The sequence below is a fragment of the Mustela lutreola genome, chromosome 16, assembly GCF_030435805.1.
Source record: "Mustela lutreola isolate mMusLut2 chromosome 16, mMusLut2.pri, whole genome shotgun sequence".
Classification (NCBI taxonomy): domain Eukaryota; kingdom Metazoa; phylum Chordata; class Mammalia; order Carnivora; family Mustelidae; genus Mustela; species Mustela lutreola.
The window spans coordinates 11311499-11338052 of record NC_081305.1 but is presented as its reverse complement, the minus strand read 5'-3'; the positions used below and the strand labels follow the sequence as shown (position 1 = coordinate 11338052).

The 26554-nt window shown below is 44.4% G+C and overlaps 2 protein-coding genes across 3 annotated transcripts; one reads left to right on the top strand and one right to left on the bottom strand.

The window, feature by feature from the left end:
- Positions 1–2481: 2481 nt before the first annotated feature.
- KARS1 (lysyl-tRNA synthetase 1) lies at positions 2482–18310 on the bottom strand. 2 transcript variants are annotated; one of them, XM_059153328.1, is made up of 15 exons: positions 18158–18290; positions 15472–15651; positions 13734–13893; positions 12621–12786; positions 9575–9668; positions 8848–9034; positions 8636–8761; positions 7376–7495; positions 6021–6183; positions 5739–5912; positions 5289–5374; positions 4857–4942; positions 4096–4222; positions 3245–3388; positions 2482–2764 (listed from the first exon to the last, which is right to left on the bottom strand). In XM_059153328.1, exons 2-15 carry the CDS (start codon positions 15615–15617, stop codon positions 2666–2668), a joined length of 1878 nt encoding a protein of 625 aa, XP_059009311.1. In that variant the 5' UTR covers positions 15618–15651; positions 18158–18290; the 3' UTR covers positions 2482–2665. The 2 variants fall into 2 exon arrangements, with proteins under 2 accessions (XP_059009311.1, XP_059009310.1); XM_059153327.1 differs by lacking the exon at positions 15472–15651 and having other exon boundaries at positions 18158–18310.
- A 34-nt stretch (positions 18311–18344) lies between these two features.
- Positions 18345–26266, top strand: TERF2IP (TERF2 interacting protein). Its single transcript, XM_059153332.1, has 3 exons — positions 18345–19127; positions 24323–24447; positions 25013–26266. Exons 1-3 carry the CDS (start codon positions 18452–18454, stop codon positions 25415–25417), a joined length of 1206 nt encoding a protein of 401 aa, XP_059009315.1. The 5' UTR covers positions 18345–18451; the 3' UTR covers positions 25418–26266.
- The last annotated feature ends 288 nt before the right edge of the window (positions 26267–26554 follow it).

Here is a 26554-nt window from a genome sequence, read left to right as displayed (position 1 = left end):
GAATCTCTCCTTCAAAGCATTTATTAGAACTGCCATTCTACACAGTTGAAAAATGATTTAATAAATGTCTGTTTTCCGTACAATTCTAGAAGCTTGATGAAACTGGAGACCGTGCCTTTGTTTTCGCTCCAGTACAACAGTTAGCAAATTGTGAGCTTCAACTGTTGAAGGAGGTAATGAGGACTTTATAATTGCAGTCCTTCTGTTCCTTCTGGCTTTCATCCTGTTTGTCATTTTTCCCTGTCACACCCCACAAACATGTTGTCTACTGCTTCAGTTCATCTGTCTCCAGCCTTCTTGAGGACAGACAGCTGGCTTCTGCACCCAGCCTACTACTAAACAGCTCTATTTTTTTTTTTTTTTTAAGATTTATTTATTTGAGAGAGAGAAAGCAAGCACAAGTGGGAGGAGCAGAAGGAGAGGGAAAGAGTCTCCAGCAGACTCTCCGCTGAGTGGGAGCCTGAAGTGGGGCTTGATCCCACAATCCTGAGATCATGACCAGAGCAGACACCAAGAGTCAGATGCTCAACCAACTGCCCCACCCAGGCACCCCTAAACAGCTCTTCTAAGGTCACTCGGGACCTTGATGGTCCTTGTTGCCTTTTCCAGGGGTAGTAACGTATCTTGAACCTATGACGTGTCCTTTGGGGAGGTGGTTTTCATTTTAATTGAATACTGTCTTGTGAAGGATGTGCCGTCTGGAAGTGTTTCTTCTGAAATGCCACCTGGTCATCCACTACCACTGCCAAGTGCTCCCAGAGCCTGTGTTTAAATGCCAGCGAGGGGTGGAGGTGCTTGATTCCCAGCAAGGGACTTCTGTGTGCTCAGATCAGTGTACCAGCTACAGAAGTGACACCCTGCTGTCAAAATAGACTCCTTGGGATACTTGCAGGTTTTGCTGAGATGAGAAAGACAAGTTGTTCAGGGTAGGACTCACCTATAGTTCCCCCCGCTGCCTCGCGTGTTGGGGCTGGGGGCTCCATTTTAACAGCAGGCCCTCAGCCGTACCCTTGTCTCATTCCTAGCCCAGCTGAAATGAGCTGAAGGTAATGAGAAAAGTCCAGACTTACACTCATCATACTTACTGTTCCTACCTGACGTTAAATGAGGCCTGAAACCCAATGCTCATTCTTTCCTCTGAAATTGCACTTCCTGTTTGTCCCATTTCAGTAAATGACAACTCTTCAGTTGTTCAGGTCCCAAACTGTAAAATCGTTTTTAAGATTTTATTTATTTATTTCACAGAGAGGAAGAGATCACAAGTAGGCAGAGAGGCAGGCGGGGGGTTCCCCTAAAATCATATTTTTGAATTCTTTTTCTTACAACCCAAGTCCCCTCACCAAGTTCTATGAACCTCAGGACCAGGTGGAGTCCAAAGACATGTAACCAACTCCATTACTTCAAACCATCAGCCACTGTCTCCCTCTAACTCTTGCCCTCCCAGTGCTAACTACAGCAGTATTTTCAAAGCACTCTGCCTGAAACCCTCCAGGGACTACTCATGTCATGCATAATAAAACACAGGCTCCTCAGCATGGCTTACAGCGGCATGTGTGATCTGGCCCCTTAGGGCCTTTGGTTACTCCTTTCCAGCCACACCAGACGCTTTGCTGTTCGTCAAAAACAGTTCTCAGGGCACCTGGTTGGCTCAGCTGGTAGAGCACACAACTCTTTTTGTTTTCAGGTAGAGTTTGAGCTCCATGTTGGGTGTACAGATTATTTAAAAATGTTACCTAAGGGGGCCTGGGTGGCTCAGTGGGTTAAAGCCTCTGCCTTCAGCTCAGGTCATGATCCCAGGGTCCTGGGATGGAGTCCCGTATCGGGCTCTCTGCTCAGCAGTGAGCCTGCTTCCTCCTCTCTCTGCCTACTTGTGATCTCTGTCAAATAAATAAATAAATAAAATCTTAAAAAAAAAAATGTTACCTAGGGGCGCCTGGGTGGCTTAGTCGTTAAAGCCTCTGCCTTTGTCTTGAGTCATGGTCCTGGGGTCCTGGGACTGAGCCCTGCATCGGGCTCCCTGCTTGGTGGGGAGCCTGTTTCTCTCTCCCACTGCCCCTGCTGGTGTTCCCCTCTCTCACTGTGTCTCTGTCAAATGAAGAAATAAAATCTTTAAAAAAAAAAAAAAGTCCTCTAAAAGTTTTCCCTGATTATATTTAGAATAGCACTGTCCCGCAACCACCTTCTTCTAGAATAGCACCTCTGTCCCGACCTGTTTTTTTTTCTTAGTATGTACCAGAAATGTGTATTTACTTATTTCTTGTCTAGTTGCCCTCAACCCCTAAATGAATACAAGTTCCACAAAAGTAGGAACATGGCTTTTGTTCACTGCTGTCCCCAACCCCTCAGCACAATGCCTGACACAGAGCAGACATGAATACAAAATTGTTGAATGAATGAAGTGGTATAATCTTAAACATCCACTAGGCCAGCTGTCTGAGTAAAAGTTGACATTCTACAGAAAACAAAGTCATGAGACACGAGTAGAGACAAATGGTTTATTTGGGAACAAGAAGTAAAAAGGAATTTTTAATTCCTCTTCTCTCTTTTGGTGGCAGAACCGAACTGTGATCGTCCAATGGAGAGCAACACACAAGAATTTCCCCGTAGTCCTTGACCTTATGCAGAAATGCAGAGAGGCCGGAGTTGTACGACTTGCCGTCGTTTTCTAGACAGAAGTGCCAGCTGTTGTGTTTTCTGACGTATCAGTGGTGGCCCCACTCTCTTTCTTGTCTTCAGGTTTCATGGCAGGAAAGAGAAGTACTTCCTACAGGAGAGAAAATGCATTCTGAAGGAAGAAGCATGCTCTTTTCCACAGCTGTCCACTCATTCCCTTTGCTTCTGGTTACCGTGGCCCAAATCCAGAGATCTCGGCTTTTACTTCAACTTAGTCCCTCTCAAATACAGGGGATGGAAAAGAGTGCGTGAACACAGAGGTTCTCTGACAGTAGGATTTCCCGGTCTGTAACAATGGGAGCAAGAGTTTCTGTGCCTCTCTCATAGGGCGACTTAAATTACATGAGATCACGCACGGAGAGGACTTAGTGTGTTCCTGGGATCCTCAGGAAGTGCAAACGACGAGGACGCTTTCTGCCTCAGGTAGGGAAAACCCAAATCCTATGAGGTCAGAGGCCCTGACTGTCCTCCTTCTAGCCCAGAGACTCCACCTTTCTTCTCCAGGCCCGCATGACCCGGCTCTGAGAGCGGAGCTCCTTGGGGCAGTACGCACCGGAGGCCCGCCACGTACCTTGATGTTATTGGAGTCTGTGAGAAACATGGTGACGCGGTCGATGCCCATGCCCCAGCCAGCCGTGGGGGGCAGCCCGTACTCCAGGGCCGTGCAGAAGTTTTCATCTATGAACATGGCTTCGTCGTCGCCAGCAGCCTTAGCCTGCAAGAGAACCAAAGAGCAACAGTGTTCCAGGCCGCACGGTCTCTCAGGGTCTGAGTGAGCGCATCAGCACATTCCCAGGGACAACCATTCCAGGAATGATCTGGACACCCAGCACGTCTCGGGAATTGGCTTCCCAGTAACTTCAGGATGGAGCCATTTCTTTCCAAGACCGGGTGGGGGCAGGTGAGCTCCACTTCAGAACCCGTGAGAATTTCCCTGTGAAATGAAACCAGCTCCACTGCCCCAGAATATCAGTGAGACTGATATTCGGAGACTGAGGATTCCCAAGAGTCTTGCCCTCATTTCCTGAAACTACCCATCCGTGGCAGTGCTGGTGCAGGCAGCTGGTGGGGGCTCTGTCTTCATTAATCTATCTGCCTCTTGCCCCAAAGTCCCCTTAATAAAAGTATCATTTAAGAAAAATATTGTTGTTAGGCAAATGTATTTTCAAGGCAAGCATCACACTCCCCACACAGATATGATCATGCCTAAGCTCCTCCATGTGGAAATTCTAGGGCCCAAACCAGCCAAGTTCTCCATCTTGAAATGGGACTTCCTCCAGTGAAGCCCGTGGCTTTACCCTTCGTTTCTGCTGAACCCACCAAGAGATGTAGACAATGACAGAGACCAGGGTTTAGGGTGACATTGTCTAGTGAGTGGGCACAGGAGGAAACAGCTGCCTCTGCCCCTACCCCCTTCCTTACCTTGGCCTGTTCTTCAAACAGCTGCCGCTGCCGCACAGGGTCGTTGAGCTCGGTGTAGGCATTGCAGATTTCCTTCTTCATGACAAACAGCTCAAAGCGCTCAGTCAGACCCTCTTTAGAGCGGTGCCTGGGGTGGGAGACCAAAGGGGAGGCTGAATATACAGGTTCACTGTATGTACAGGTTCACTAATAACATCTGCTACAATCACAGGAGTTCCTGAATTCCAGTTGATTCCACAGTGCTGCAAACTGAGACCTGAGGCCCGTATGCACTCTGGCACCAAGTCATTTGGTACAGTAGTGAGGAGGGTGAGAGACGTGGACGCTTTAATCATCTTCACAACATGCCTGTGTGGGAGATGGGTGCACTGCCCATACCTCCTGTGTTCAGGCCTGCTGTGCCCTGTCACGCTGACCCCGAGCTGCCCACAGGACTTGCTTTGGCCACTGGGACATCAGCAGAGGCTTGACATGTGTTTGCACCTTGGGGTTGGTTCTGGAACCCGGCTACCATGTAAGGGAACCCAGGCTATGCTGCCAGAGAGAGGCTACATGAAGAGGTTCTGGAGGATGAGAAGCCACGTGGAGGGGACACGAGGCACCTGAGTTCCTAGTTACAGCCACTTTAGTTACCCTCGCTACCACTCAACAGAGAAGAGTACCCAATGAACCCACAAACTCCTGAGAACTGCTGCTTTGTGTCACTAAATTCTGAAGTTGTTAGGCAGTACAGTTAAATGAAATACCTTGTTTTACCTTACCATTTAGCCAAAGGGCTCATTATCTGCGGGTGATCACAGATGAATGTAGGATTGATGCATGTCGTTTCCAGGAACTCCCCGACAAGCTTAAGGAAAAAGCAAAGCAGAGCTAGAGATCCTTTCTGAATGGCATTTTGACTGTCCCAGTTCTGGTGGAGGAGGACTCTGCTCTACCCACTACCTGCTGCTACTGGGGTTTATCTTAAGTCTCTCCCTGGCTGGTACACTTTAACTGAGATTACCTAACTTCTGGGCACAGAGCTTAGTACAACAGGAGTTCAAAGCCTATGAATTCTCTTATTTCTCTCTGTGAGGGCTTTCCTGAGAGGCTGGAGAAGCTGGTGCTCCACAGTGGAATTCACCTTCGTACGGAGCAGGGGGCTGGTTAGCACGGGATGAGGGCATGTACTTGCAGAGAGCACAGTCTGTCACCTTATCAAGGAGCCTGGCTGTGGTCCGAGGTGGAGGGCATTCAACAGCTCTTGCCACGCAGATGTCATCAAGAATTTTGCGAGTTTCTGTAATACAAATGTACAAGTCAGGACAGGAGGCGTTACGCAGTAAAAAAGTATATAAGAAATGGTGTGGCAGGGACGCCTGGGTGGCCCAGTTGCTTGAGCAGCTGCCTTCAGCTCGGGTCGTGATCCCAGCATCCTGGGATCGAGTCCCAGATCAGGCTCCTTGCTCGGCGGGGAGCCTGCTTCTCCCTCTGCCTCTGCTGCCACTCTGCCTGCCTGTGCTTCTCTCTCTCTCTCTGACAAATAAATAAAATCTTTAAAAAAAAAAAAAGAAATGGTGTGGGAAATTCTTGCCCTGACCTCATCTAATTCAGGGCTGAATAGGAAGGAGCCGTTCCGTGGAGGTGTGCATCACTTCACCTACCTTCAGTTTCAAAGAGCCTGGTGTCTGGCAGCTTCATCCCCAAGGCCTTCTCCAGCTCTTCCACCATGCTGATTCTCTGGAAAGGCGGGGTGAAGTCAATCTCACAGGCTTCGCCCTCTGGGCCATCTGGGTGGTAGGTGACCTTGTAACTGCCTGTAATGTGCTTCACCATCCCTGGGAAAGAAATCTGTCATTTAAAGAGGACCCACAGGAAGTCCTCCCGAAAGCAGCACCCCACTCCTTCAGACATGTGTGAAAGATAAAGGAAACAGGACAGGTCACCTGATACCATCTTTTCCGTGATTTCCATGAGATCGTTATAGTCTGCATAGGCCATGTAGAACTCACAGGTGGTGAACTCAGGATTGTGAGTCAAATCAATTCCTTCATTCCGGAACTGGCGTCCAATTTCATAAACCCGGTCAATGCCACCAACCACCAGTATCTAATAACACAAGGCCAAGGTCATGGCAGCTAATATTAATGACTCTGGAAAGTCTGTCTACAAAAGCTAATTTGGTTTTCATAGCTCAGGCCTGTTTTCAGGTCTCTACGCAAATGCTGAGTAACCTACCCTCTTCAGACCTCTGTAGTGGACAGTCATCATTCATTCTGGTTGCTCAGGACCTCTGAATACTCTTCCTCTGCTGGGAGAGGACTTTCTTTTGTGAGTGTGAGACTCAAGAAAGGAGCCTCTTGGGGTTATGATGCAGGCATCCTAAGCTCCCCACCAGTCAGCATGAGAATACAGCTTTTGAAAGCTACTGATGAAAGAAGTAAGTAGTACAGAAGTCCTAATGGCAACAACCTGTGCCGAGCCAGGGTCACGAGCTGTGTTTGTTGTCCCCAGTGGAAAAGATCCAGCTTCTCCATAGGAACAGCCCAGATAGGCCTGAGAATCATTCCTAGCCCTGTGGTCTCCAAGCCTGAATCTCTGATCCCTCTGGCTCCTTGGAACTGTGAGCTTCCTTATATATTTGAATACATTCTTCTTGTGTTTAAGCTAGTTGTAACAGCTTTTGTTGTCTGCAACAATTTTGAATGACAGTCTTCTATATTTGCTCTGGTCATTTATAACATTTATTGTCAACTTCTAGGCAGAGATCAAACTTTTTTTTTCTTTCTTTCTTTTTTTTTTAAAAGATTTTATTTATTTATTTGACAGACAGAGATCATAAGTAGGCAGAGAGGCAGGCAGAGAGAGAGAGAGAAGCAGGCTCCCTGCTGAGCAGAGAACCTGATGGGGGGCTCGATCCCAGGACCCTGAGATGATGACCTGAGCCGAAGGCAGAGGCTTTAACTCACTGAGCCACCCAGGTGCCCAGATCAAACTTTTCTATAAAAGACTAAAATCAGATTTAATCCAAGGAGGACTATAAACTTAAAATATGAGAACCAAAGCAGGTTAGGAGGAGCTCTACACCTAGGAAAGAAAATCCCTTTGCCCTCGGACCTGTAATGCTTTACTGATCTTGTAGAGAACTTCTGGAAGTATAACATTCATAGGCCCGGCAGATAATAATACTCTCCTGGCTGTTCTACCCTCACTGTTCCTTTATTTCTAACTGCTCCTACCCAGCCAGTGGATTTCCAGCCTTCTGCTTCTTGAAGGAACAAGGCATCCTCTTACTGCTTACCTTATGGTAGAGCTCTGGAGCAACTCTCATGTATAAATTCATGTCCAGCTCATTGTGGTAGGTGATGAAAGGCTTGGCCACAGCTCCTCCTGGGATGACGTTCATCATGGGAGTCTCAATCTAAACGACAGGGAAAAACATTTAGTCTTCATACAGAGGTCCTCAAACTAGAGGCCTTTGGGCTAACTCAGGTTTTGCATGGATATGTTCCATCCCTGTCATACCCCCAAGTAAAAGTCAAGTCTAATAGTCATATCAGGTGGTGCTTGATAAAAAAGTAGAGATGAAAAAAAAAAGACGAAAAAATAAAAAAAGTAGAGATGACTTGATTTTCTAGAAGCATCTCAGTTTCTTTTAACACCAAACACCATTAATATGGTACCATAAATTTTCATAAACTGTAAATTAAATTTTTTTTCAAAGATTTTATTAATCTGAGCAGGGAGCCTGATGGGGGACTCGATCCCAGCACCCCAGTGTCCTGACCTGAGCCAAAGGCAGATGCTTAACTGACTGAGCCACCCAGGTGCTCATAAATTAAAAATTTTTTTTTTTTTTTTTCTTTTTTTCTTTTTTTTTTTTTTTTTTTGAAGGGGAAATATTCTTTATTTTTATTTTTTTTAAATTTTTTATTTTTTATAAACATATATTTTCATAAATTAAAATTTTAAGAAACACTGTAAGTTGAAATGCTTTTATCTTTGGACTCAGTTATTACAGACATGCAAAATGCTCCAGAATATATTGGGAAGGGGGAACCAGGTCCATTAGAATACATACAGTGTTACTTCATTTTTGTTTAAAGCAAAAAATAAAACCCTTCTAAGACATTTCACCACAAACCTCATTTGCAGCAAGCTCAGGTACATATATATGTGCAGCATATATTTTTCATACATCCCTGTTTCTTTGAATTTGTTTTACAGTAACATGAATTTACTTTTCTTGCACAAATTAAAACCTATTTTTTTTTTTTTAATGCTACAAAAAAGCAAAATGAGTCGATAACACACTGAACGTGACATCATTAGTGTGTGGAAGGCCCTATATTTTGTCCATTATTTCAGAATTCAGGTCCTGCCTTCTTAATCAGGGCACTGAAAAAAACAAGGTGGAATGAAGACAATACAAAGAAAGGGGACTTTTCCTTGAGCATGAACAATATGGACATAGGACACGGAGATGGGAAGAGAAGGAATAATTAAAGGCAGGCATAACAAGGCAGCTCGCTCATTGTGTCAGGTAAAAATTCTCCCTCACCTCTAGGAATCCCAACTCATCCAAGAAACTCCTTATATATGTGATGATCTTAGAGCGGATGATAAATTTCTGCCTCACGAAGTCATTCAGGATTAAGTCCAAGTATCTCTGGCGATACCGTGTTTCCTAAACCAAAAACAACAGACAGAAATCACTGTTAGGCCTGATTCAATGCCACAATAAATCACAGTGAAGAGGCCACAAGAGCTTACCTTGTCTTTGAGGCCAAAGTGGAGATGAGGTAACATATGCAAGCAAGGAGACAGCAGTGTGATCTCATAGGGAATGATGCTCAGCTCACCCTTCTTGGTTTTCCCAGGATTCCCCTGAACTCCAATTATGTCTCCCCGACGCAGCTTGTTATTGATGTGAATAAATTCTTCCTCTGATTTGTAATTCCTGAAAGTAAAACGTACTTCAGTATACAATACGCCAAATTAAACTGACCACAGATTTAGTTTTTTTTTTTTTTAAAGGTTTTATTTATTTTTTATATATAGAGAGAGAGCACAAGTGGGGGGAAGGGGAGAGGATTAAAGGAATCCCGCGTAGACTCGTGCTGTGCATAGAGCCTTCCTCGGGGCTCTATCCCATGACCTGAGGTGAAATGAAGAGTTGGATGCTTAACTAACTTCACTCCCCACTAGTTTAGTTTTTCAAACTGACCTCTGGCATCTTCACCAAACCGCAGATGCCTAGTTAGTGTGCACCCGAGAAGAATCTCCAATTCTTCTGTCAGCTGCTGAAGTGTGATCTGCTACCTGTAACTGCTGCACAACCTGAGAGCAGCTGTTATTCTCTAGGTGACCAGATGGCATTTCTATTCTCTTTTTCAGCCGTAATCAACCATAAGCTTTTTTAACTTTAAATATCAAAAGGAAAGGGAGACCACATGGGCCTTTGTCCCCAACCATGTTGCTTTGGGGTATTTCTACATACCTGGAATTGGCCATGACTTGCAACTTGACCCCCTCTCCTCGAAGGTCATAGAAGATGAGCTTTCCCCCAGAAGCTCTTTTGGCATGTATCCTACCTAGAAAAAGAACAACAAAAATACTGACCAATAAAACCAGAAGCCATTTTGTAGTATCAGTGCTAGAAAAGTTCCCTCTGCCATTGTTTATGTCTGGGTAAAATATCCTATGACCACAGACTAGAACAGTTCGATTTCAGCTTGAGAATTAAGCTCAGTCTTTTTCTTCATGGCAACGATCCTCATTAAATCTGTTAAAAATGTGCAGGAAGATCAGGATTTAAAGCTGTTTACTGGACTCCCGGAACATGGTTGTGTCAGTGGCAGCAGAGTCTTTGTATCTATCTCAATCCTCACATAAAAATAGAAAGCACAGGGGCACTTGGATGGTTCAGTGGGTGAAGCCTCTGCCTTCCGCTCAGGTCATGATCTCAGGGTCCTGGGATTGAGTCCGGCATTGGGCTCTCTGCTCAGCAGAGCCTGCTTCCCCCGCCACCTCCACCCCCGCTTCTATGCCTATTTGGGATCTCTCTCTCCCTGTCAAATAAATAAATTAAAATCTTAAAAAAAGCAAGCAAGCAAGCAAGCAAGCATGCATTACTAGACAGGCAAGGTCAAAAAGTTACGGACAAAATTTATAACAAAATTATGTGGGAAGATATTCCCCCAAATCTCCAAATACAAGCCATGGGGCAAACCACCAAGAAACCTAAGGAAAAAGCTGTAGGGAGCAATGAAAAGTGTCTGATGGGTCTGAGAACTGGAAATTTCCAAAATAGCCATACGCAGTCACTGGAAAATGTGGCAGCTGAACCCAGGAGGGGATTTGCCCACTGCCACATGCGTAAGTATAGGGGGCTGGGGCTGCATAAAGTCTAAAAGAGCTGACGCCCTTCAGGGTAGCCTCATGAACCTACTAAATTTAACAGCCAGAGCTCCCTTCTAGGGCAAGGCCCACAAAGCTGAAAAAGACCAGGAACACATAGACAAAGGAAAGAGAAGATCCAACAAAAGTGAGGACGGGGAAGAGAGCCTGGAAATCTCAGAAAGCAAGCTGCTTTAATTCCAACACTGGACAAAACAACGGAAGAGGGAGCTCAGCTAAGCTGGAAAAGCTGTCTAAACTAAATTCCCTTTTAACATTTCAGGAAAAGTAATTTCACATAAAAATGAAAAAGATGTAAGCACTGAGGTAAAATATCAGTTATTAAATAAAAAAGCACTTGGGACAGACATGCTCAGAAAAAAACAATGCTGGGGTGCCTGGGTGGCTGAGTGGGTTAAAGCCTCTGCCTTTAGCTCGGGTCATGATCCCAGAGTCCTGGGATCAGGCCCTGTGTTGGGCTCTCTGTTCAGCAGGGAGCCTGCTTCCTCCTCTCTCTCTCTCTGCCTGCTTGTGATCTGTCTGTCAAATAATTTTTTAAAATCTTAAAAAACAAAACAAAACAAAAAAACAATTCTATTTCACAGTGAGTTTCAAAGGGACATGAAACCAAAAGCCTCACAAATTAGAGTCACAGAAAAACGAAGAAATGAAGTGACACACGAAAAAATCAGAAATAAAGTCATTTCAGAAACGAAGACTAGAGAAAAATAAGAGTGAATACAATAATGCTTTAAAAGACACCAGATGGGGAAGAATAAAATTTAAATATCAAAGCATAAAGAAAAAGATAAAAGGGACTTGAAAAGTGACAAATATTCAAAAGGGAAGATCCAACATACGGATATAAGGAGTCCCAAAAGAAAACCAAAGTAAGAAACAGAACATACAAAAAATTGTATTTAAGAAAAATTTTCTAAAAGACTTGAAAATACATATTTGAAGAGTATACTGTGTGCCTGAGAATACTGTCTCAGAATGACTAACATCATGACACGTTTTAATAAAATTACTAGGCTTGAACCTTTGGGCATTTAGGTACTGGCAGAAGTTTTCTTTGGGTAACTGAAATTATGGGTAATTAAACTTTTCTCCCTGCTGCTTTAAATGTTCTAAATTTTCTACTATTAATAGTTTCACTTTTGGGGGGTGGGTCAAATAAGACTTTTTTTTTTAAATTTTTTTATTTTAGAGAGAGTGTGAGCGTGTGCACAAGCAGAGGGAGCAGCAGGCAGAGACTCTCCAGCCAACTCCGTCTGTGCTGAACGCAGAGCATGACATGAGGCTTGATACCAAGACCTTGAGATCATGACCTGAGCCGAAACTAAGAGTCAGATGTTCAACCAACTGAGCCACCCAGGCACTCCAAAGACATTCTCTTTTTTTACAGTAACCTCTATGCCCAAGGTGGGCCTTGAACTCACGACCCCCAGATCAGGAGTCTCCTGCTCTATGGACTGAGCTTGCCAGGTGCCCCAGGTTTTTTTTTTTTTTTTTAATTAAGGAAAAGATCCCATGCAAGATACTAGAACTCTTGGGGCACCTGGGTGGCTCAGTGGGTTAAAGCCTCTGCCTTCAGCTCAGGTCATGATCCCAGGGTCCTGGGATCGAGCCCCATGTCGGGCTCTGCTCAGCGGGAAGCCTGCTTCCTCCTCTCTCTCTGCCTGCCTCTCTGCCTACTTGTGATTTCTGTCTGTCAAATGAATGAATAAAATCTTAAAAAAAAAAAAAAAAGATACCAGAACTCCAAAATAACCATGTTCTAGAAATACAGGCTCAGTGCAAAACATCCTCAGGCCACAGGTGGGAATTTTTAGGAGCATGGGGCCACAGCTCCCACTGGAAAGAGGAAGTCCTCCGAAGCACTGTGAATCAGCAGCTGCATCAGGTCAGGAGCTCTGCTCAGAGAACGCACCTTCCTCTGCTGTATCACCTCATCTGGAATATACGCTCATGTCTTAGGGCTGCTCTGTTTCTTCCTGTGATGGAAAAAGAGCAGCCCTGTCCCTCGTTAAGTAGTAGCCTCAGACAAAGACTACTTGAAAGCAAGACCAACCCTGACCTTCCTCTGTGCTCCTGCAGAGGCCTGTGCTGTGGGAGCTCAGCAAACTGCCAGGGAGTCCTCGTACCTGCCACCTTTAAGGTGATGTCAGTTAGGTGGTCCCCAGGCTGCAGGTGACTGTATTCTTGGATGAAATCAGTGAGCGAGATGTCAACATGGAACTTGTGTGGGTACGGGTCTTCCCCACTGATCTTCAGCTGCTGGACTGCTTGGCTGCGGATCTTGAAGTATTGCTATTGGAGGAGGGGGAAAAAAAAGCCTCTGAAAAGTTGAACCTGGTCAGACCAGTGGCCCATCAAGCACAGTACTGTATTCTGCCCCAGAGTGGCTCCAATGCATTAAGGTTTCCTAACCTGAAACCTCCAGATCTTTGAAATCCCAGGATTTGATATGGATTGAGATTTGCACTTAAGTTACGCACGGTGGCCAAATCCACGGGTGGAAATCAAGACCAGAACTCCAAAACGTAAAATTCAGTGAAAAGAAAAATTGGAATTCTGCCTAAAATAAGTTTAATTTGTACCAGTGGCCTTGGTTAGCACTTTGTGGATACACATGCATGGTGAGTTATGTACCTTTTTTCCTACTTTCCCACCTCTGGCTACATATCCGATTTTCCCCAAGACCAGCCTTTGGGGCCTAGAGAATGTACAAAGGGAATATTCTAAGGCAGGGCCAGCACACTTTTTTGGATGCAACCACCCAACTCTGCTATTATGTGAAAGCACCTTAGACCAACGTCAACGAATGGGTATGGGCTCCAACACATTTTATTTTCAAAACCAAGGAGGGGGAATGAGAGGAAAGACAAGGAAAAGTGGATCTGGCCTACAGACTACAGTCCAAAGTAAACCCTAGCCAATCTTTAGAGAGATAGCTTCTCTGGATTTACTCAAAGGCCCAGCTAGTTTCAGGGGAGATTAGCCAGACACTTGAAAGTCCTGAATCCTCCCAAATGCCCGGTGAGAGTTCATCAGGAAAATGCTCGTGGCCTCTGCCTTTAATCAGATGGTGTAACAGACCTCCCTGCCCACCCCCCTACCCCATTTGCAGCGACCCAAGGCTCACTGCTTGTTCCCATTCCTATTTATTTTCTTAGTGACTGGTGCCAAGGAATTTGCCTTAAGTCTCATCAGAAGCTTCCCCAACCTCAGCCAGAGTGGTGGCCCAGGGGACTCACATTTGGGTCCAGAGTCTCCTCCTCAGCACCCACACCATTGTCAGCGGTGTGGTTGGTGGCAGCAGCGGTGGCCTGGCTTAGTTGTTTTTCACTGAGCTCCTTCTGCTTGGCCTCCTTCTCTGCGATTTTCTTCTCAGCTTTCAGGCGTCTCTTTAGCTCACTGTTGGGAAGATGGAAATGTTCAATGTGACAGTTGCCTGAGAGTCCTCTACTCTGTTCTGCCCCATAACCATTTATCAAAAATATGAACAGCCTGGGGGGAAATGCTCTTGCCCCGTTCTACACCCCCACTGCTAGTCTCTTAGTCAACGATATAAGTGAATAAGATAAAGGAAAAGTAAGTTTAGCCTAAAGATGTGAAAGGTCTTTCTCAGCCTCTGACTTCTAGTGTGAGATCCTAATTAAAGCCAAGATACCCCAGGACGAAGAAAAACTGAAACAGGCAACATCTCCAGCTCTGTCTGCCACCCCTCTTTACATCTCTCCAAGGAATGGGTTAGTTGGGGGTAGGACAGGGTCGGGGACAGGTGGCTCTTCAGAGTTCAAGGAGACAAGTCACTGACAATCTCTCCCTCAGCATTGGTCAATGCACTGACAATGGCCCTCAGTATTGGTCTGTCTGATGGAGCTTGACTTTGACAACAAACTGGCAGGACAGTGTATAAACCAGCATAGAGCAGGGCATCATACAACATCTTTGGAGTCAGACTCCAAAGCCTGAGACTAAATCCTGACATACCTGCCTAGGAATTACAGGACCCCCATATGTAAAATGGACATAACAGAAGATGCTCCCCTCCCCAAACGTTGTGAGGACTGAGATGACCCTGCCCTTAGCATTTAGTAGACACGCAAATGTGAGCCATCCTGGCTATCCTTCACTATCTCAAACCCTTCATTCTCTGTGCCTAGGACAGAAATCTTAGATACGGATACATTTTTAGTCAAACCCCTCAACATCCACACTCTGATCTGAAATCTTGCTATCTGAACCCAGAAACCAAACAGATTTCAAAGAGAATTGATCAATTATTCAAACTACCAATGTTCACCAAATATTCTATAATAAATGAACCATGGCAAATGATACCAAGTCATGCTTGCATATTACCTGGCTTGAGGGCCATTCTTAATTTTCAGTATGAACTTAGAATAACTCAGTTAAAAAAATAAACTGGTGATGTTAAATAATGATTTTTAAGTAAGAAGACTGACTCCAGGGGCCTCGAAGTAGGTGTCTCTGGATGTAAACTGTCCTGTAACAGCTGTGAAGACAATCATTGCAGAACTGTATGCTAGGCCTATTGTGCTGTAATTCAGTCAGTTGGCATTGGAGCCTTTTTGGTTTTCCCTAGCAGTAACATAAAAAAACCTGTTTTCCATTCAACCAGATGTTGTTCTTTAAATCAAATTAATCCTAAGGAAAATCCAAAAAGGTCCTAGAGATAGAACAAAGACTAGAAACCAAATTAATCTCAGGAGCAAACCAAGTCAAAAAGACAGGAAAGGGAAAATGACATTTGTTCTCAACATTGTTCTAGAATAAGATCCATAAGTCACCTCTAGGATCTGAATTTATTAAAAAGAGAAAATAAGAAACAACTACCGGTTTTGGTAGTGGAGCTCTCTTTCCTTAGCAACAAGTCCAAAGACTTAAGCAGAGGCTGTTAACAGATAAGGACCTAAGTAAGGGAAGGATTTCTGCTCCCAGAGCAACAACAAAGATAAGGGCACCAACCTTCTTTTATCAGAAAGTGGCTTGTCCTTGTGAAGCGCTGTGAAAGGAGCAAGTTGATACAGTCGCAGCTCCCTCTGCCCCCACCGTGCCCAGGAGGTTTGGCGCAGGGACCCCCTAACAAGCCTTACAGCAGCTTGCGTCAACATGGCAGAACACCCCGGAACTAATGATTACCACCACCTAACAGGAAACAGAGATGTGGTGTCAGATGGGACAAAACAGTATAAATACACCCAACCAGCACTCCTACTGTTACAGGGAGGGGGCAAGGGGAGGCTGCACAACCTTTTAGTGTTCCACTGAAGACCCTCTTAACTGACAACAGCCCTGTAACACTCCCTGTGCTGCACCTCTGACAACGGTCTGTTCTTGCTATGGTAGTAAGGTGCACACCTGGGTCAAAACGCAAGAGCAAGGCACTCAACACTTTATAGGTAGAGATGATCACAACAATCTAGAAAATAGGAAGACAGGACCAGAAGCAGTGTCTCTGAAGCCCCGACATGTGGCTTCTCCCTTGAAGATTAAATATGTGGCCACGAAGATGGCAATGGGAAGCATATGAAATGTCACTGTCAACTGCAAACTCTGAATGAGGCTAAAAGTAAGCCACGCCAAAGCACCTGAGTCAAAGATAAGACTTGTTTGAACTCTAGGAACAAGGAGGAAAGGAGAATTTCAGGAAGCGCCCTGGACTACATTAATTTGACCTTTTATTTGGGAATCAGTCACCTGGCAGGCAGCCCATCTGTTTTTAAACTTGGAGAAGATAACTGGCATAGCATGGTGCTCACTAAAAATGCAGACCAAGGAAGTCCCAAGAACAATTAAGATACAGAAGGAAATGTTAGTCATTAAAATAATTATTTTAGCCCTTGGTAACTAGAGGAATATACATCAACAGCAGATTTTTTTAAGACAACGTGAGGAGGTAAGGTGCAGGCAGCGTAAAGGGCATGGGCTGTGGAGTTCTGGACTTGGTTTTAGATCTCTGCTCCAGAGTCCGAGTCGGTGACAAGACCACACTATAGGGATGCACACTTCAGCAATGTATTTAGTCACTCAGAGCCTCGTTTTATTAATTTGAAAAATGGACATTAATACTTTCCCTGTAAGGTTATTCTTGAGATTAGAAAGTTTATAGTTCTAGCATAGTGTTTGACACACAGAACCTGCTTTAAAAAATGGTAGCTGTAATTAATCTAGGGAGTGAGTAAAAGGAATTAGCCAAGTTCCTCAATTTATTTCAAAACTGCACTCAGTTGGAAACCTGTTTAGGAGGCATTTATGATTTACAACCCTTAAATTCAATTACAGTTGATCTTTAAGCGACCTGGGTTTTGACTGTGCAGAGCCCATTTAAATGCAGATTTTTGTGGGGATAAATAAAGTATAGCACTGTAAATACATTTTCTCTCATGATTTTCTTAAATTTTTTTCTGTTGCTTTATTGTAAAAGTATGGCACATATTTAACATACAAAACACATGTTAATCAGCTGTTTATATTATTGATAAACTTCCAGTCAACACTGGTTATTCAGTTTTGGGGGAGTCAAACGTTACACTCGAACTTTCCATTATATAGGAGGATGGTACCCCTAACCTCGGAGTTGCTCAAGGCTCAAAATATACCGATGTAACAGATCAAAGTCCAAGCAACTTTCCCAAAGGCGTAAGTCCAAGTCCAGGTTCCAAACATCAGATGCTCTCAGAAGGACAACATATTGGATGCTGTCAAACCATCAATTCAGATGTTTCCTTTCTCATTTTTCTAGAACATCTGATGCATAAATCCAGAGACATAGAGGAAAATCAATTTTTACTAGTTAAGTTGTCTATTCCATCAGGGTTCAGCAAAAGAACTGAGCCCTAATGCACGAAGGCAGCCATTATTTTTAATGAATTAACTGCTCTCCTATGCCTCTGGAATGGTACTAGTTACGCACCGTCCTTGGGAGTACTAAGAAAACAAATCACTGCCTGTGTTCTGTGCTTCAACTGAAGAACCCTAGTTGAGAGGGAATATATTATATATACCCAGAAATACAGGACACAGCCAGTTAACGGAAGGCTAACCTTGATACATTTATATTTATCGTCACACTCTTGTTAAGGATTTAGGGTGGTTAACCAAGATCTATCCAGCAGTGCTCCAAAGTGCAGCCTTAGCGCGACGGTTGAATCAGACCCTACTGCTAGACTTCGGTCATTCACTCACAGATCCTTTAAATAACCCCCATAGATAGGTGCACAACAGTTTTTAAAGAGGATCCATTTAATCATAATACTCAGAATAACCAGAGTGAGACCAAGGAAAACTGGAAGGTCTTTCTGAAAAGCTCGGGTATTTAGCATTTCTCCGACGGGTAGCGAGGCGTGGCTCAATAAGGAAAGAACGCATTTTTTTCAGAGGGAGGGCAAGGAAGGCGTTAAGTTTCGCTTTTCTCTAGTCCATTCTCATTTCTCCTAACTCCAGAAATACGACCCCAGGGCTCCAGCAGAGCCCGGCCCCGGGGCAACCTGGGGGATGTAGTTTCGGGGCGTAGCGGCTACGTCCCGGCGTGGCTATACCCACGAGAACCGGCAGGAAGGCCCCAGGCACAGCCGCCTCGGCCGGAGCCTCGAGGCGCTTTCTAGCTCGGACTGTCATGCCTAAGACCCTAATAACTCGCGGCGACACTTACTTCTTGCTCAGTTTTGGCTCGCCGCCGTCCACTTTCACCTCAACCCCTTGCACCGCAGCCATCTTTCCCGCGGCCGGACCTAAAAGGGACGAGAGTCGCTCAGTAATTTCCAGGTCACGGCCGGAAGCTCCGCCTCTTCCGAGAAGAGGGGGCGGGCGCTCTTCGTACGCTGCTGCTGCGCAGGCGCAGGGCGGGGCTTCGCGGCCGCCGCGTAGGGAGCGCCTGTTGGTTCTATTTTGCTCTGGCGCGTCAGAGCTCGGTTGGGGGCCGCTCCTGTGGTACCTGGCGTCAGCTATGGCGGAGACGATGGAGTTCGGCAAAGACCCCAACGGGCTCACCCATTCCTCGACTCTGTTCGTGAGGGAAGATGGCAGTTCCATGTCCTTCTACGTGCGTCCCAGCCCGGCCAAGCGCCGGGTCTCGACGCTCATCCTGCACGGCGGCGGCACCCTGTGCCGGGTGCAGGAGCCCGGGGCCGTGCTGCTGGCCCAGCCGGGGGAGGCGGCGGCCGAGGCCTCGGGAGACTTCATCTCCACGCAGTACATCATGGACTGCGTGGATCGCAACGAGAGGCTCGACCTGGACGACTATCGACTCGGCTCGGCGGCCGACCAGGCACCGGAGACGAAGGCCGGGGCCCAGGCCGAGGGGGGCGCCGCGGCCGCCGCGCAGTCCGAGCCGCAGCCGCACGGGGGGCGCATCGCCTTCACGGACGCGGACGACGTGGCCATCTTGACGTACGTGAAGGAAAATGCCCGCTCGGCGAGCTCCGTCACCGGCACCGCTTTGTGGAAGGCGATGGAGAAGAGCTCGCTCACCCAGCATTCGTGGCAGTCCCTGAAGGACCGCTACCTCAAGCACCTGCGGGGCCAGGAGCACAAGTACCTGTTGGGGGACGCCCCAGTGAGCCCCTCGTCCCAGAAGCTCAAGCGGAAAGCTGAGCAGGATCCCGAAGCTGCTGACAGCGGGGGTGAGGCCTCTGCCGCGAACGCGGGACCTGCGCTGCACCTGTGCGGGTGGGGGCGGGGCGCCTTCCCCTTCCTGCTGGGCATCCATGTTGGCGCGGCTGGTGGCGTCGCCCGGCCCTCCCCCCGCCCCTTTAGACATCCGGGTAAAACTGCACCATTTTCTTAATCGCACTTAAAGATATATTTTCCAGATAACTAGGGAACTGACGTGGTTTGATGTTCAAAAGGTACAAAAAGACTATCTAGAGATACCTACCCCCCCCCTTCTTACGAACCACCTACCCAGTTGTCTTCCCCGGAGGCAGTGTGTTGTTAACCAGCTTTTAGGGTTTCTTTTCCAGAAACTCGTTAAAAAAATATATTCCTATGAGTTCAGATAGAGTATACGCCTTTTTAAAGGCATGCCGGACCAGTTTATTTCATGTTTTGGCTTCTGTGCGTACTCGCAGCAGGTTTCATCGGTTGGAATGGTCTTGCTGGTCTCTGGCTCAGGTGAAGTGAGTTTTTAATGCAGTCGAATTGGACGTGGGGATTCAGGTTGGTTAGGACTTAGTGCAGAGCTGTGAAGATGCTTCACTTCTGATGTAACTTAAACTGACAGACCCTTTTGTTGAAAGAAGCATGTCACCCCCCCCCCCCGCCTCCCCCCCCCCCCCCGCCCCTTTCCTTAGGTGGCTGGCTAGTCCATGGAACACTTCAGGTGTGGGGAGGTAGTTCAGCATGCTTAGTAGAATTTTGTTTTTGGTAAACGTGACATTTCAGATTCATTCATTCAACAGATATTTGAGTGCCAGACACTGTTATCCTGCTGGGATATAACAATAAGTAAAAGTCCCTGCGGTCATGGAACTTAACATGCTAGCTGGGCAGTGGTAAGTGCTATAGAGAAAAATAAAATCAGGGTAATGGCTGGGGAGGAGGTTGTTTTCTACAGGGTGATCAGGGAAGGTCACTACATGCTTGAACAGAGACCAAAAGAGCAAGCCAGGTGGTTATCTGAGGAAGTGTTTCAGGCAGAGGGAATATTACCTGCAGAGGCCTGGAGGTGGGAATGTAGCTGGTGTGTTCTTGGAGCAACAAAGACCAGTGTGGCTAGAATGGAGTAAGCAACAGAGAGTTTTGCAAGAGAGGACAAGGCTATGTGTATGGGTGGGGTAGGTCGTGTAGGGCTTTGCTTTTATTTTTTTTTTTTTTTTTTTTTTTAAAGATTTTGTTTATTTATTTATTTGACAGACAGAGATCACAAGTAGGCAGAGAGGCGGGCAGAGAGAGAGGAGGAAGCAAGCTCTCTGCCAAGCAGAGAGCCCGATGTGGGGCTCGATCCCAGGACTCCGGGATCATGACCTGAGCCGAAGGCAGAGGCTTTAACCCACTGAGCCACCCAGGCGCCCCAGGGCTTTGCTTTTAAATTGGTAGTGTTGGGCCTACAGGCTGTTTGGAACTTTGGAGAAAATTAAGTTGGCTTCACCATACTCTAATATTTTGTTGATCGGGTATTTAATTGTAAAGATTAAAATCCCAAAATGACTAAGAAGATATGGATAAGGGGGTGCCTGGCTGGCTCAGCCGGTAGAACATGTGAATCTTTTTTTTTTTAAAAATTAATTAATTAATTAATTTGACAGAGAGAGAGAGAGAGAGAGAGAGCGCGCGCGCGCGCGCGAGCGCACGCACCAGTAGGCAGAGAGGCAGGCAGAGAGAGAGGGGCAAGCAGGCTCCCCACGGAGCAGAGAGCCCAAGCAGGGCTTGATCCCAGGACCCTGAGATCAAGACCTGAGAAGAATACAGAGGCCTAACCCACTGAATCACCCAGGCACCCTGAGGATGTGACTCTTGATCTCAGGGTTGTAGGTTTGAGCCCTAACTTGGGTGTAGAGATTACTTAAAAAAGAAAAGAAAAAAAAAATAACTTGGAAGAAAAAATGCCTGAATATATTTTAAGTTTATTTTTTAATTCTGGTATTGTTTATTAATCTTTTTTAAAATCTGGAGTACAGTTGGCATACAGTATTAGTTTCCAGTATGCAACCTAGGGATTCTACATTTGCATACATTGCAAACTGTCACAGTAAGTTAGGCTACTATCTGTCATCATGCAGGTTAATACAGTATCATTGATTGTATTCCCTGTACTGTACGTACATTTTACCCCCATGATTTATTTATTTTATACCTGGAAGTTTGTACTTCTTTTTTTTTTTTTTTTTTTTTTTTTTTTTTTTTTGAAGTTTGTACTTCTTGATCCCCTTCTCCATTTTGCTGCCCTGCATCCCTCCCCCCCCATGTCAGCCCTCTTCCATCTCCATTCTCTGTATCTGTGAGCTTAGGTTTTGTTTAGTTTGGTTGGTTTCAGATTGCACTTATGATTGAAATCACATGGTATTTGTCTTTTTCTGATTTATTTCACTAGTATAATATCCTCTTGGTCTGGCCATATTGTTGTAGGTGGCAAGATTTCCTTATTGGGTTTTTTTTTTTTCCTACACACCAACTGAGTAGTAGTCCTGTGTGTGTGTGTGTGTATGTGTACCTGCGTATGTGTGCATGCACCACATTTTAATCCATTCGTTTTTATCAGTGGACATTGGGGTTGTTACTGTATCTTGGCTCTTGTAAATAATGGTGCAGTGAATGATGGGTTGTATATATATATCTTTTCACATTAGTGCTTTCATTTTTTTTTTTTAAGATTTTATTATCTGACAGACAGAGATCACAAGGCAGAGAGGCAGGCAGAGAGAGAGGGAGAAGCAGGCTCCCGGCCAAACAGAGAGCCCGATGCAGGGCTCAATCCCTGAGAGGGATCTGAGATCTGAGATCATGATCTGAGCCGAAGGCAGAGGCTTAACTCACTGAGCCACCCAGGCTCCCCAGTGCTTTCATTTTCTTCAGATTGATACGACAGAGTGGTATTGCTGTATTGTATGGCAGTTCTGTTTTTAATTTTTTGAGGAACCTCATTGGTTCTATAGTGGCTGCACCAGCTTACACTCCCCCCAGCAATGCCCGAAGGTTCCTTCTTTCTACATCTTGTTCAATACTTGTTATTTCTTGTCTTTTTGTTAATAGCCGTTCTGACAGGTGTTTTGTGATACTTCATTGTGGTTTTCATTTGCATTTCACTGATGATTAGTGATATTGAGCATCTTTTCATGTGCCTCTTGGCCATTTGTATGTTTTCTTTGGAAAAATGTTTATTCAGATTCTCTATTTTTTAATTGGAATTTTTTTTTGTTATGGAGTTGTTTGCACTCTTTATTCTGGATATTAACCTCTTATTGGATGTATGATTTGCAGTAGGTTGCCTTGGATATGCTTTTTAATATTTGCATGGTGATAGTCCTGAAACCAGAGAGATTAAAAAAAAATTTTGTTCAATTATTTGAAATTAAAAACTTTTCATGATAAAGTCAGAGAGCAAACTGGAAAAAGAGTCCTAATACATGGCAGCATTGTTTCCTTAATGTCCAAAGAGCTTGTAGAAGTTAGTGAACGGAAACTAATAAAAATGAGCAAAAGAAATGGAACTAGGATTTTCCGGAAAAGGAAATGAATGGCCGATAAGCAAATGCAGAATATTGTTATTAAATAAAAATAAACTGGACCCTGATCAGAGGATCGATAGAAACCATGCCTGGACTTATGACCCATAGAAACTTAAATAACAAATGTGTGTGGTAATGTTTTTCAGGAAAGTAAATCAGAACAAGGAAGTGTTGTTTTTTATCAGTGGGTACATGAACAAAATGGGTAATATCTAGAGATATCTTTTTGGTAATATATATGTTACATAAAATTTGCCATTTTATCCATTTTTAAGTGTTCAGTTTGGTGGCCTTAAGTACATTCATGTTGTCATGTAACCATCACCACCGTCTGTCTTCAGAACTTTTTCTTTTTCTAAAACTAAAACTCTGTACCCATTAAGCACTGACTCCCCTTTGCTCCTTCCCCCAGCTCCTGACAACCACCCTTCTCCTTTTTTGTCTTTATGAATTTGGTCTACTTCATGTAACTGGAATCATACATTTGTCCTTTTATGATTGGTTTATTTCATTTAGCACAGTGTCCATGTTGTAGTATGTGTCTGAATTTCCTGTCTTTTTAAAGCTGAATATTCTGCTGCATGTATAGGCCATATTTTGTTTATTTGGTCATCCATCAAGGGACACTTAGGTTATTTCCCTATCTTGGCTGTTGTGAGTAATGCTTCTGTGAATATGGGTGTACTAATAGCTGTTTGAGACTCTGGTTTCATTTCTTTTAAGTATACATTCAGAAGTGGAATTGCTGGATCATATGGTAATTTTGTGTGTAGTATTTTGAGGGGCCACCATATTATTTTCCAGTTGTGTATTTTAGTATGTATATAATTGTTGTAACCACACCTAAATCAGGATACAGAGCAGTTACATCACAACTTTCTCTGCTGCTCCTTGGTAGTCAGTTTTTGTTAAGTGGAAAAGAAAGCAGAATTAAATCCTTAGAGAACAAAGAGAAAAAGAGACACCAGAGGATGCTGAGCTTTAGGAGACCCTCCTTTCTGTAGATGGGATGTAGTGGCTTGTGGTGCACCCTCCTAATTGTCTGCAATGGCTGGGAGAGGCATCTTGCCCAAAGTCTTGTCATCTTAGGATGGCTAGCATTTAGGGACTGATCTATGGCGAATTTTGTCATGGCTTCCTCACCTCAACTTGGCCAGCTCCAGACTTCCCCATGGTTTCAGCGGAGGCTTTGTTGGAGCTTTTTCACCACTCAACTTCGCTCCTATCCTGCTTTCTTCTCAACAGGTGTTTTGCCAGAAGTGCACCCTAATAAACACCTACGTGTTAATCTCCATTTCATAATCTACTTCACAGAGAAGAGAACCCGATTTATGGCACGATTTTGTTAATTTACACATTTATAAATAGAAAGCAAAAATGAATTAACACTTCAAGAATATTTTTGTTTTATGTGTTAGAGCCTGGGAAAAATATCTTCATTTGGATAGTACAACTTTTCAGAATCAAGTTAGAAATTTTTGAATATGCTTATCTTATGTTCTTCTAAACCTTCAGATCCAAAACTGGTGTCTTCTAATAGAAAAAATGTACAGGCTCACTTCTGGCTAAGAGCTCATAGAGCATGCATTGTATTTTTGGTTTCTGTAAAAAAGAGGCTACTTCTAAGTTGGTGATGTTCTTCTCTTTAATAGAACCACAGAATAAGAGAACTCCAGACTTACCTGAGGAGGAATATGTAAAGGAAGAGATCAAGGAGAATGATGAAGCAGTCAAAAAGATGCTTGTAGAAGCCACCCGGGAGTTTGAGGAGATTGTGGTATGTTGAGTAGGTTTAACTTCTTCCCTACTTCATTCTTCTTTAAAATTCGTTATTGAATTAACTCTTTTTGTACACCTGAGGCCCAGCAAGGTAAGGGTGGGGGTGTGGGAGAGGGAGAATAGAAAGTGGGATTGATCTTGGTTTCAGATATGTAGCTTACAATCTGAGAGTGAAGTCAAACTTTTAACAGATCACCTAATGAATACGTGTATGCACAAACATTTTTTAATATTTAGTGTAGCTTCTGGTGTTTTGTGGGAATACTGTAGTTATATATATAAACGTATGTGCTCATAATGTATGCATAAACACTGCATATTTTCCACCTACACACACACACGGTCAGTCCCCCCTTAACCCATTATCTGTAAGTATATGTAAACACGTCCAACATGAATAACATAAGAAGGAGCATGATGGTACTGAAGGGACTGAGGGAAGTTCAGTGTGATTGGCGTGAAAAGGACAAAGCGGAGGGGCGGTGTGGTTGAGAGAGTAGATACTGAAAGAATAAATTGGGACTTGGTAATTAGGAACTGGTCATATTCATCACTTTCTCTAGGTTGACGAGAGCCCTGATTTTGAAATACACATAACCATGTGTGACGATGATCCACCCACACCTGAGGAAGATTCTGAGACACAGCCTGATGAGGATGAGGAAGAAGAAGAAGAAGAAAAAGTTTCTGCACCAGAGGTGGGAGCTGCTATTAAGATCATCCGGCAGTTAATGGAAAAGTTTAACTTGGATCTGTCAACAGTAACACAAGCCTTCCTAAAAAATAGTGGTGAGCTGGAGGCTACTTCCTCCTTTTTAGAGTCTGGTCAGAGGGCTGATGGGTATCCCATTTGGTCCCGACAGGATGACTTAGATTTGCAAAAAGATGATGAGGATGCCCGAGATGCATTGGTCAAAAAATTTGGTGCTCAGAATGTGGCTCGGAGGATTGAATTCCGAAAGAAATAATTGGCAGGATATGAGAAAAGAGAAAACACCTGGCAAGTGAGGTTAAAAAAAAAAAAGATTTGTGATCATTGAACTTCAGAGATTTGTACATTGGAACTGACACTTGTCTTCTGACCAATGCTGCCATTGCCCTGCATAGGCTTCTCTGTGAGTATTAGATTTTGTAGCCAAGCAGAGTTGTGTAGGAGGCTAAAAGTAAAAGACATTGGATATATTTAGAGCTGTCCGTGGCAGTATCGGCGTGTTTATGAAAGGAAAATCTAAACCAGGGGGAGGTTGGCCTGTGTAGTAGTAATCCTTTCTGAATGGATACCTTACTATATTGTTTCAGGAGCTAGGGACAGAGTCAAAGGAGGGAGATTAGGAGATTGGTCTTTCTGGGCAGCATGAATAAAAAGCTTCCAATCTTTTGGCAGAAGCTCCTCTAGATTGTATAGATTCCAAATCAAGAATCTAGAAATGTGGAAAGTTTTAATTACAAGGCCTTGAATACAGACTTCCCTAAACCCTTGCATCTTCTCGTGAGCTCTGATTTCTCAACTGCTTTGGAAATCCCATATTCCCTTTGTTAACTTACTATTTGGGGACCTGCTCCTTGGCTGTTCTTTTCTTCCAGTCTTTGTCAGTCATACTTGTGACACGTGTTTCTTTATCACCCAGTTTTGTTTAAAACAGACACAGAACCCTAGAGAGTCTTAAAAACAGTCTTACTCAGTTAATAGTAATGTGTTTTTATTTATTGAAAATAGTTTGTGCTAAGGATTGTGTTAGATTTACAAATTAGTGAATTGATTCCTCTTTGTTGTGTTGCTTTTATTGTTGAAAATAAATAGAACTTTGAGTCTCCAAGTGTTTTTATTTGATTGTGTTCACAAAACATTTTTAATGTAAAAACCATGAAGGAACTGACATTTTTTGGATCCTAATTAGGTCAATAAAGAACAGAGTGGTTTCATTTTAGAACTAGTAGGCTATTAAAAAGATGGTAGTTCTTCCGGATGGAGCAGAGAGACGATCTGCATCAAGGACTGTGAGAGAAGGCGGAACACTGGGAACTGCTGAGAGCTGGAGTGGAGAGGAGCGAATCACGAACCAGCAGGTGTGTAACAGAAGGAGTCGGTGCCCTACCCATGTTCT

Excerpts from the sequence above, each read along its gene's own strand:
- TERF2IP (XM_059153332.1), top strand. The coding sequence starts at position 18,452 with ATGGCGGAGACGATGGAGTTCGGCAAAGACCCCAACGGGCTCACCCAT. Across the intron at positions 19,128-24,322 it reads CGAAGCTGCTGACAGCGGGG|AACCACAGAATAAGAGAACT; the intron begins GTGAGGCCTCTG and ends TCTCTTTAATAG. Across the intron at positions 24,448-25,012 it reads GGGAGTTTGAGGAGATTGTG|GTTGACGAGAGCCCTGATTT; the intron begins GTATGTTGAGTA and ends CACTTTCTCTAG.
- KARS1 (XM_059153328.1), bottom strand. The coding sequence starts at position 15,617 with ATGTTGACGCAAGCTGCTGTAAGGCTTGTTAGGGGGTCCCTGCGCCAA. Across the intron at positions 9,035-9,574 it reads CAAGTCATGGCCAATTCCAG|GAATTACAAATCAGAGGAAG; the intron begins GTATGTAGAAAT and ends TTTTACTTTCAG. Across the intron at positions 3,389-4,095 it reads TGTTTGAAGAACAGGCCAAG|GCTAAGGCTGCTGGCGACGA; the intron begins GTAAGGAAGGGG and ends GTTCTCTTGCAG.